General features: G+C 35.1%; 1 protein-coding gene across 2 annotated transcripts; it reads left to right on the top strand.

The window, feature by feature from the left end:
• Positions 1 to 987: 987 nt before the first annotated feature.
• On the top strand, positions 988 to 7,136 carry LOC142623463 (putative ATP synthase 24 kDa subunit, mitochondrial). 2 transcript variants are annotated; one of them, XM_075796884.1, is made up of 7 exons: positions 988 to 1,179; positions 2,353 to 2,446; positions 3,059 to 3,203; positions 4,565 to 4,675; positions 4,839 to 4,985; positions 6,159 to 6,281; positions 6,896 to 7,136. In XM_075796884.1, the coding sequence occupies exons 1-7, from the start codon at positions 1,141 to 1,143 to the stop codon at positions 6,957 to 6,959; spliced, it is 723 nt and encodes a 240-aa protein (XP_075652999.1). In that variant the 5' UTR covers positions 988 to 1,140; the 3' UTR covers positions 6,960 to 7,136. The 2 variants fall into 2 exon arrangements, with proteins under 2 accessions (XP_075652999.1, XP_075652998.1); XM_075796883.1 differs by having other exon boundaries at positions 2,347 to 2,446.
• The last annotated feature ends 5,101 nt before the right edge of the window (positions 7,137 to 12,237 follow it).

Genomic DNA, 12,237 nt, shown 5'->3' with positions numbered 1-12,237 from the left:
TAATAAACCATAAAAAATATAATTATATAAATAAAAAAAATTCAAATTTAGAAGTCATTTATATATATATATATTAATAGGTAAAGCTTAGAGAAAATTAAATTAGAATTTGAAAAAATAATCCAATTTTGCGCCATGTATCTGAATTTATGTGGGAACTACACCATAATTATTCACTTAAGCTTGTGTTATGTGTCTACTTAAGTTTTTTAATCTTTATGTCAAGTGAGGTGATGAGTGCAAAATATTAAGAATCTAATATTAATGAACTATAAATTTTTTTAAAAAAATCACATATACTCAATAAAAATCACCACATGTTTCTCAAAAAAAATAAAAAATAAAATAATCACTACATAACAAAAATCGCCACACGTTTTATCTTATTAAAAATTAGAAAAAAAAAGATCATAAGTAGTATTAATTTTAGGTAAGAATTTTAATATATAATTAATTATGTTTATTTTTTTTTAAAATTGACTAATTATCTATATTTTATGATAAAAATTGTGTTTAATTTTTTTTTATTCGGAATTGTGTTTAATTTTAAATGTATCTACATGTATGCATGAATGCATGTGTTACATGCTTAAAAAAAATTAATTTGATTAATTATTTATATTTTTATAATAAAAAATTGTTTAATTTTAAATGCATTCATGTGTTTGCATGGAATTATATGCTAGTATTACTAAACTATAAATTAAAAAAAAAAATCATCGCCTAAAAATTTAAATGAGATGACACATGAAAAAAAAAAAAAATCTATCAACCAAATCTTCAACATAAAAATTAATCATCTCCAATTTCCCTCCCACTTCTTAGGAAAAAAAAAAAACCTCGTTTAAACTATTAAGCAGTTTTTTTGTTTTGTTTTTTGAGAAGGAGAAAACTATTAAGCAGTTAGGACCGTTGATATGGGATAGTTGAATATGAAGAAGATCTAACGGCGTTTATATAAGGAAAACCTACTCAGCTATCACACACTCACACAGTAACATTTTTTTTTTTCTTTTTTCGCTCTCTCTGTCTGTCTCAAAACAACAAAAGCTCAGCCCACACAAACACACCCTATCAACCAAAACAGCTCGAACAAGAAGAAGCACCTCAAAACGACGCCGCTGAGAGTCTGCTCCGATCATGGCCTTCTCGTCCCGCCTTTTGTCCAAATCCAAACAGGTCTGTCGCTCACTTCCTCCTATTCCCGATCCGAATACCGATATTCCTATCCCCGTTTTGCTTTACTCAAATCTTCGATTTCGTGGACCAAGTTTTTTTGTTTTCAAGTCTTGAATCTGTCTGGATACTCTGAAAATGCTAACTTTTTAGGGATGCCAAAGAGAATCGTGTATTAGATCTGCGAAATGATGACTTTTTGTTTCCATTTTCTTACTAACCAAACAGTGCGCTAGGGTTTCTTTGTTCGATGGATGATAATTGTGGATCTGTTGGGTGTGTAGAAGTTTAGGGTTTGGAGTGTAGGAAATGGTGGATTGTTAGGATTTGAAAATTGTGTAAAAGCATGATTTTTTTTGTTGTTGTTGTTGATGTTTGTGTGTGTGTGTGTGTGAGTGGGCTTATCAGTGTTAGAAATTGTATGTGTGTAGCGAATGGATAAAATAATCGGCATGGCAATGATAGTGTAAAGGCAGAAATTGATATTTAGTTGGATTCATCCTTGGGGAATGAAATGAATAAAAATGAAGGGTGGTTTGTGTTAATGTTTTTTAATTCGAAAACAATAACAGTAATGTAGGTGTTCGTAAAATGGTTATTGTGTGTGTGTGTGCGCGCATTTGTTGTAGTTAGATAAGGTGGCGTGAGGAACTAAATTATGTTTATGTGACCTATTGTTTTGAAAAAAATTACCTTTGTTTGGAGAGAGAGAGAGAGAGAGTAAAAGAAAAGGGAATATGGGGGAGAATGTACTAAAGTTTAGTGCATTCTGGCCACCTTTCCGTCTTATTTTATCTAATTCCCATCTCCCACAGTTCTTAACATACATGTAAGATGATAATTGACTACAATGTAGCGTGTTTTGATGCAAGTGGACAATCCCCCCCCCCCCCTCAAAAAAAAAAAAAATCCCACATTCCATTCTCTTAGTTGGTGATGTTTTGTAAGATTTGGCTGCAGTTTTGAGTAAAATTAATTTGCTTCTTATTATGGAATTTAAATTGCAGAAACCTCCAATACTTTTAATTCTTTCTCTCACTCATGTCAATATATGTACTATGTGTATACATGTTTGCTTACTATTTTATAGTATTTGGTTCATGCAATGAGTTGACTTTATACTCTATTTTTATTCTTACTTGTTCTTTCTCACTTTTTCTTTTCTTGTAGATACAGTTTTGTGGTAGCCAAATCACCTTTCAACAAACACATGCTATTCCAGCCCGTTGCTTTGCCAAACAAGCTGATCGCCCTGCTCTAAAGGGAGATGGTAAGTGAATATGAAGGTTTCTTCTTGTTTCCATCAATTATTAGTGCTTTTAAATGCATATTGGTAGCTTTCCATCACATGGCATGTAACTGCATGTGTGTATTTGCATAAGCAGTCATGTGCACACGTCATGTGTGTCTTATTTGTCAGTCCATGCTTATAACTTGCATGTGTTAAGATTTCTAGGATTTTTGTTGTAAATATTGAACACCACGTATTCATGCATGTTAAAGATATCATGTCTTATTTGTAAGTCCATGCTTATAACTTGCATATGTTAAGAATTCTGGGATTTTTGTTGTAAATCGTGAACACATGTATTCAAGTATGTTAAAGATATTTCTATGATCACGCAGGATGGTTACTGTAGAAAGTTGAACCATGATATTAATATTCATAATCATTTCATGGCTTCTACTGTTTGGGACCGTTCTTTTGATGGATCTGTCAAATGTTGCTATGCATGATGATTGTCATCATATATTGACGTATTAATGATCCATTACTAATAGATTTTTGTTTAATTTTTGGTACATGTTTTTTTCTTTTATCAATGAATTCTTTGCCTGCATGAACTTTAAACTGACAAATGATTACATTTGAACCCGAAAGAAATGTTGAAGGGCATCTTTCTTGAGGTTAAGAATAAATTTGAGGCAGCCATGGGGATACTTCGCAAGGAGAAAATCACTATTGACCCGGAAGATCCAGCTGCTGTTGCTCAGTATGCCAAGGTCATGAAGACAGTAAGAGAAAAGTAAGTATTTGTTTTCTTTTACCCTTCACCTTATTTCACCATAATTCTTCTAATATGTATCTACCTCTTACTGTTATATTAAAACAATTGCTATGCCTGTTTATGTGCATGCATGCATTAAATTTTTTTATATTTGGTAATTAGTTTATGCAACTAGTGGATCTTTTGGGGGAAATGTTATTTGAGTCTAAGCTCATCAGCATGCATTTGTTAATTTTTCGAAATGTTTCTGTTGTGCAAATTTCAAGGGGGTATGTATATAATAGTGATATGTATGTATGTATGTATGTATGTTGCTATTCATGCATCTTGTACTACTGCAAAATTGGAGGAAAAACATATGTAAGGAGTGGCAAGTAAATTGTAAAGGAAGCTGGTAGAAAAGGAACAAAACTACTTTTATATTTTGGGGCTTGTGGCAAACAATAGTGCTGGGAAGGGTTATAAAAATTTCTATAAAAAAAGGGTGAAATCAATTTAAGAATGATGATAGGATGCATCTTAATTAGACTTAAAAGGTTTACTAATTATACATTAATATCTTTTTCCTAAGTATTCTTAATTCCCAACTCCAGAAGCATCTACAAAATGCTATCATTAGTTGTGCTCATTTTTTACACGCTCTTAGAATTTCATTTGAGGCTTAACTCATGCTCAAGTTTTTTTTTTTTTTTTTCCTCACAATTCAATTGTAAAAATAAAATCTTGCAAAAGTTTGATGAGACCATAGGGATAAATCATTTTTCCCCATTCATCTGAGCCATTGTTGTTGGATAATCTGAACTGTTCCATATATTATAGGTAGCTTTGTTCTCTTGCATCCTCTTCCTGTTTGTATCTATTCCCCCCTTTTTATTTCTTGTTCAGGAAATATTGAACATGAATTAGAATATTGTGCCTTTTGATTGGGAACCCTTCATTTCACGGTTATCATTTGAATTGGCTCAAGATGGAACAGTTATGCATTGTTTAAAACTTATTGGTCCACACTCTTGAAATTTAAACCTTTTTAAAACACACACACACAGTGATAGTGCCAACTCAAAAGTGAAAATTTGGATTTCATGATTGACATTAAATATGTTGATAAATTTGGGCATTCCTGTCTTGGCTGCATTTATGGAATATCACATGCATAATGATATTATATAATACATTAGATTTGATTAATGATACTAGTAAGCATCCTGTTAATAGTGCGATTAACATCCTTCCTCAACTGCTTATATATCACTGTCCAAGAAGCGAAGAATAAGTTCATATCTCCTTGGTGGGTGAATCACTTTCATTTTTATGCACTTGGTGTAACCTATATTAAGTATGATGAATTCGCCTATTCATTTCTGCTGTGCTTTCTGCAGGGCTGACTTGTTCTCAGAATCCCAAAGGATTCAGTTCACCATACAATCACGAACTCAAGATATTCCTGATGCACGATCATATCTGTTGACATTGAAGGAAATACGAATGAAGTATGTGATATTCTGTTATTCACTGTATTGCATCCTCTACTTTAGATATGACCAGTGCGGCTAATAAGTTTTCCTGGTGAAAGCTATTTGTAGGATTCTAAATACCTTTATTTCTACATCGCATGTTATTCATGCTTACATACATGTATATTTTTTGTTGCAGGAGGGGTCTCACAGATGAACTTGGTGCGGAGGCAATGATGTTTGATGCACTGGAAAAAGTTGAAAAAGAACTCAAAAAGCCCCTTATGAGGAATGACAAGAAAGGAATGGCTGTTCTTATGGCTGAGTTTGATAAAATCAATAAGAAGTAATTGTCATCTTAACCTATTTGAACGTCGTACCTTTTTTTTTTTTGGGAATATCAGTAACTTTTTAACTTGATCTATGTTGCATGTAAAGTTGTTCCACTTAGCTAGCTATGAAGTGTTTGCTAGGTGTACACAGGCTTTGTTGAGTTTTGTAGTAAGATCATCTTACTTTCCATTGGTCCTTAGGATTATGTGGGCTCATCAGATCACTGATGTGTATACCAATGTACTTATATGTTCTTACTGTTTTTCATGGTTACATCATACGAATTATTAGTGCTCTGGTTCAAAGAGGAGTCCCTGGGAGAGTTGGCATGTCCGTAGCAATTAAAGTAGTTCCTCCTGGGAGGATATTTGTCTTTAATATATGATTTTTAGGAAAGGGAATGAAATTTCTAGATATAAAGCATTGTCGTACCGGCTATATTAGTGTCTTACACAACATTTGAATTTTTCAATGGAGTGAAAATATAGGATTGGTTTTTGTATGCAACTCACTTTTTCATTTTTTTTTAATTATTTTAAGAAAGCAATAAGAAGTCTTTCTTTTTGGATAGCTCAAAATAATTCTTTTGTTTCTTCATGCAATTCTGTTTGCTATTCTGAGAAAATTATATGATAAAAGAAATATATCAAAGTGTGTGAACCCATGCACTTTTATTTCTATTCATTTTCACTGGTAAAAGGTTACAGGTTGATTAATGAAGTTGGAGTTTTCATGTGAAATATAGCATAGCTTGCTTTATGTGATCACTTATTCAACATGTTTATCTGTTAAGGACGAGTTTAGTATGGTTCTATTATTCAGTTAAATTTGTTTGTTTGAATTAACTTCTTTCTCCTTTTAGGCTTTTTTTTGTGTTCCCTTTTACTTTACAAGGTTGTGTGAATATAGAGGTGAATTGCTTATTCCTTTTTTGAAGTTTTTCACTCTTTGAATTATTAACACTAGGATTGTTGAGGCCTACTGGTAGTTGTTCTGGTTGATGACTTGTCTGAACTCTGGGCCATACATTGTAGCCGTTTCTGTTTTACCTACTGTATTTAATTATGAATGGTAGCAAATCTCAGATTTTAGTGATGGTATCTCTGTGGTACTTTTTTGTTGCTTCTCTAGTTGAGGTGATGTAGATTTTATTGCTTTTTTTTTCTTCCTTCCCTAATCTTCCCAGGCTTGGAATTCGAAAGGAAGATTTGCCCAAGTATGAAGAACAGCTAGAACTCAAAATTGCCAAGGCACAGCTAGAGGAATTGAAGAAGGATACTCTTGAAGCAATGGAAACTCAAAAGAAGCGGTATGTTGATGCTGACAATCTTCTTCTAGTCACTTTTTTTCTTTGAAAGTCAATTTCTGGCAGACCATTCTGGGTCTCCTAGATGATTGGGAGATCAAAATTTCTGGGAATTCTTTGTGAGCCTTGACTCTTGCTTGGGTGAAAATTTAATCTGATCCCGTTGTTGATTTTGATAAATAGCTATGAATATGGTTTTGTGCAAAAATGGATTTTACTATTGAGACCTCCAGGGTAGCACAATTGGCTACAGACCATGTCTCTCTCTCTCTCTCTCTCTCTCTCTCTCTCTATATATATATATATATATATATATATATATATTTGTTGGAAAAGAGATTGAGAGGAGAGGATTCTTCTGATATAATGTAATGCTGACCATGTTGAAATTTAGTGAGTCTAGTGCTGATTGAGGTGGTTTCTATATGAAGATTAGTTTTTTTTTTATTTTTTTTATATCCAGGGTGAAAGGTACTCAGTAGACCAATGTGGCGAAGTTAGTTTAACAATATTACTGGAAACCACATTCGTTATATTATTTCTGTTTAGTAGGCATCTCTGCAGATTATTAACCTTAACTGATTTGAAATTAATACATGGTCTTGGTTTGATTTCAGGGAGGAATTCAAGGATGAGCAAATGGTTGATCCAAAGTCGTTGGATATCCGAAACTTTATCTAAGATTGAGATTTGCCTTTTACTTGGTTGTTTGGGGTTAAATAATTGTTTGGGCAGAGTGAAAACCCTCAATTTTTGTTTGGGAAATGGACATTGGAGAGTGAATCTCCATTTTTCTTTGTGACTCTTGTATACTTGGATATGGATATCTGGTCAATGAATTCAAAATAAGTTTGTGTAATACAAGATTGCAAATCTTTTATAAATCACAGGATTTGAGGTCCAAAGGATTCAAATTAGGGCTGTCCACGGGTCGGTCTAAGTCAGGTTTGTGCCCAACCCGGAACCGACCCGCCAAAATCGGGTGGAGAAAAAATGCACCCGCCGCCGACCCGCCGGAGTAATCGGGTCGGACGGTTCGGGTCATCAACGGGTGGCGGGCGGGTCGGTCGGATTCATAGATCTGAGAATACGACGAGAAAACGGTGAAAAAAACATAGATCCGGCGAAGAAACCCAGATTTTGGTGAAGTTTTCCAGATTCCGACGAAGTTTTCCCTTAGATCCGGTGTTATTTCGCAAGATCCAGCGAAAATCATACCGGATTTGATAAGATTTCACTAGATCCGATCAAAATCTCACCGGATCTAAAGAAAATATCGCCGGATATTAGGTTTTTTCGCCGAAATCTAGAAGAATATCGTCGGATTCTGGAAAAATGTTACTAGATTCTAGAATTATTTTCAGATTCTGGAAATCTCTCGGTCGGTTCGGTTTTTTCGGGTTTTAGGGGAGGAAAATCGAAACCGACCCGCCGGAATCGGTTTCTGGTGATGAAGACCCGCCGGCGATCTGCCAGAGCAGTCGGGTCAGCCGGATTCGGGTCGGATCCGGTCGGTTCTTCGGGTGGGTCGGGTTACCGGATCCTTCTGGACAGCCCTAATTCAAATCCCATGATTTGTAATTACATTTTTTGTGAACCTGTTATTTAGGAACTCTAGAAAGAAATTTTGAAATCTCTAGCAAAGTAACATATGGATAAATCGTTGCCTTAGTTATTCACTAATCCCATTAGCGTAGGGTTTGAGCTACCTCTAGAAATTCATGCTTTGAGTCATATTACCATACTAGCGGGTACACTGGTGTTAAAGACCATAACAGTTACTTCCAGTTACTACTTTTGTTTTGCATATACGGTTCTATAAAGGTGTTCAGCAACATTAATGGTACAAATCTCACATCTAGGGACTGTCTTTTAAGATTTGCATCACTAGCCTATATTTTTTATTAGACTCCAGGAAGCAATAGAGGGACTTATTTCAATTTCATTTCCACACAACGTATAAAAAGTAGACTTTGTGTAGTAGAGCAGTAAGGTTGGCAAGGGAGCTGTGCATTTTTCAGGTCGAGTTTGAAGGTGAATGTAAGAATGCGATTTCTGCTATCAACAATTATTAAATAGTTGTCCACTAAATAGCATTTAAGACTTTAAGTTCATGAAGGGAGCCTACGTGTTTATCGGACATTCTCAATTGGTTTCAATCTTTTTAAAATGTCTGAGCTCTACGTGTTTGTTTAAACCCACTAGCCGATGAATAACCTTGTTACTCCGAGGGCAAACAGCACATTCTGCAAGAAGGGACAAAACAATTCTACTGAGCAAAGGATGTTAAAGGATGTTGATGGCAGCGAAAATAGCAAATTAGCCATTACTTTCCAACTATATAGTTAGCAGGTCCGGTTCCCAAACTATATAATTTAGTAACATCTCGAGTCTTAGAGGCTCGATTTTGGGCCTATAAATCGAGTCTTTGAGGCTCGGTTTTTCCAGTTTGATGTGACGTTTTATCCACGTAGCGTCCATCTGGAAATCGAGTCTCTAAGACTCGAGTTTTATACTGAGTATTAGAGACTCGATTCCTATCGGAGAGTCCACGTAAATGCCACTTAGATCTCAAGTCTTAGAGACTCGGTTTCCTAAAAGAGAAACCGAGTCTCAGAAACTCGATTTTTAAATAGGGTCTTTTCCCAGTCAGAGGTCCCATCTGTCACTTCCATGTCTGGTCTGTAGCTATAGCTGTAAGTCTCTCGGGAATCTACAGTCTAGTCTAGTCTGTAGCTGTAGCTATAAGTCTCTCGGGAATCTTCAGAAAAAAGAAGGCATGGTCTCCATGTCTGTATGTCTTCAGAAAATAGGTCTCCTGTAGGTCTCTCGGGAATCTTCAAAAAAAGAACTGTACAGGAATCTAACCATCTCCATATTTCTTCAGAAAAGCAAAACCATCCCATATTCAATGAATGTCCAGCAAAGCAAAACCATCTCATACACATTCAGCAAACATTGCTCCTCTCTCAACTCTCACACAGACATTGCTCCTCTCTTCACTCTCATACAATCCTAGTAGCATATTTGCACATCCTCATGTCAGGTAAGGGTCTCCTCACTCTCTAGTTGGTTGTTTAGTGTATATAAGTGCTTTAAAAAGTGTTGCTTTTATTGAATTTGTCATGACATTTCATGATTATTTGTTATTTGTTTGTATTAACCACTATATATATAAATATTTTTATATATATTTACATACATATATATATATATATTTATATACATATATATTTATATATATATATATATATATTTTTTATATACATATATTTATATTTATATAAATATATATATATATATTTTTTTAGAAAGTGAGGAGAAAGATATATATATATATATATATATATTTTTTTTTTTATTCATGATCTAGGAAGTCTTTTTGCTAGCTTTCGGTGAATTTATCTGCTTCATTTTCTCCATAATTTGTATTAAATTTGAGTTTGTATATCACATCTGGTGTATTTAACTGTATATTAATGCCTTGATTTTGAAATTAGATGATATGTCTAATTTTGATTGCTCATGATCATATTTACATTAATGTTTTTTTTTTGGGTCTGATGAACCCTTCTCTATGTTATTTCATTAATAGTAGTGTAATAGGGTATGCCATGAATTTTCTTGCACTGGAATGATGATGTTACATAATTGCACTCATTCATTTGCACATCCTCATGACTTTTGTTGTTTGATTTGATATTTTTATTTATATTTTTGTTAGAACTGAGTTGAAATTTTGTAATGGGTGTGAGTTTTGTCTTTAGTTTTTTTTATTTGTTTGAGTACGAAATGATAATGATTGAGTGTTTTTGTATGTGATGTGGGGTGAGTATATGCAATTGTGGGGTGAGAAGTTGTAATTTTTGTACTTTGAGTAGATATTCAAGGTTTTGTAATTGATGTTAAATAAAAGAGATAAAATATGTCACTAACATATTATACTTTACTCTCTAATAGGTTCACAATCTCTGAAGAATATTGATATAAATGTATACTATGGTGGACCCCTTGACAATCTTGGAGAGATTGACGGATTCCCATTTAGAGGGCCGGGTATTGAATGCTACTACATGATGATACATCGTAAGTTGAAGACGTTGGATGATTTGAAGAGGAAAATAATGCACTCATTGAATTTGAACCCTGCTTGGTATGACATCAAGATTATTTATCGTTACCCACAAGAAGTCCTTCATGAACGGATAAATTACGGGTATATGGCGATCAAAGAAGACAAACATGTAAAGATGATGTTTAATAGGATCCAAAAAATGCCCCAAGTAAATGCTGCTGAGTTGTACGTAAGTTCAGAGCCGCTTGTAGAAGTTGATACTGAGGTGGTGCAATAAACAACTACGGCTTTACAATTTACAGCCCTAGATGATGGATGTACTACAATGGGAGGTTATACGCTCCCATTTCAAGATCATGTTGCCAATATTGGTGAACCCCTCCATTCTCAAGAGACACATTTAGAGGAGGAAAAGATCATGCCGCGAATAATGGTGAAAATATTGATGACGTGGATGAATACGAAGAGAGGAGTGAGCGAGGCGACTTTGAGAACGATATGGATAACCATGAAGTCGTTCCCAATTTTGAAGAGGAAAATATGGAGTACCATGATGAAGGTGATGCAGACGATGATATTAGCATCCAGTATGATACAAATGCGACCACTGCCTACAGACGTCCTGCCGACTCATTTTACGCAAATACTTGGGAAAATATGGTTGATCCTTCACGTCTTCAGATACCATTTGTTTCTACTTGGGAAGATGGGATGCATTTTCATAAAGGGTTGACTTTTGCAAATAAAGAGGCGGTGAAGCGTGCATTAATAATATATGCAGCAAATGATAATAGAAATTTTATAATCCGGAGGTCAACCAAAAGTAAATTGTGCGCTGCATGCATTGACGATAATTGCAAGTGGTACGTTGGGGCATTCATGAAGGTTAAACTTAATGGTCTATGGATGGTCACGTCTTATGTGGGTCCACACACTTGTATACCTTTTGGCCCGCGAAGAGACGGTAAAATAATGGATTCTAATTTTGTTGCATCAGAAATTGTGGGAAAACTGCGACAAAATCACACTGCTCATATGCAAGATCTCTGGGACATCATACATACTAAGTATAAACATGAGCTTTCTTACTATAAAGTATGGGACGCAAAACAAAAGGCAATTGCTAAGATATTTGGGGATTGGGAGGAGTCTTACCAAAGGTTACGAAAGTTGTTGTTGGCATACTTGGATCAGGATTTGGGTACCCAATACAACTATCACACCATACCTAAGCCATACGAGAATTCTGCGTTACTGTGCTATGTATATTGAGCATTTGCTCCATGCATTCCTGCATTCCAATATTGCAGGCCAGTGATCAGTATTGATGGGACTCATTTGTATGGTAAATACAAAGGGGTTTTGATGATTGCAATGGCAACCGATGCCAACCAAAAGGTTTTTCCTCTTGCCTTTACTGTTGTGGACAAGGAGTCAAAGGCTAGTTGGGGGTGGTTTTTAGAGTGTCTCAGGGCTTCGATTGAGCATGTTATACCTGCCAACGACATTTGCATTATTTCTGACCAACATAAAGGTATCAAAAATGCCATTCAACAGTGGCCTAGAGGGAGGGACGGAACAGAATAGGTATATCACCGATATTGCCTTTGACATGTTGCTAGCAACTTCAACAGACACTTTGATGACCCGATTCTAAAGGCATTGGCCTTGAAAGCTGGATATGCGACCCATGAAGCTAAATTTGAATCCATAATGCAAATCATTAAGGAGGCCGAGATTAATTTACTGAAGGGTGTAGACCCTACTGATTGCCATGTTGCATGCTGTATGCCATACACATATTTAATCAGTGAGGATCTAGACAAATGGACCCAGTCACATGATGGTGGAAGACGTTACGGGGCAATGACAACCAATATCTCT

Source organism: Castanea sativa, chromosome 2 (genome assembly GCF_040712315.1).
Source record: "Castanea sativa cultivar Marrone di Chiusa Pesio chromosome 2, ASM4071231v1".
NCBI lineage: Eukaryota > Viridiplantae > Streptophyta > Magnoliopsida > Fagales > Fagaceae > Castanea > Castanea sativa.
This window is presented reverse-complemented; position numbering and strand designations above follow the sequence as displayed.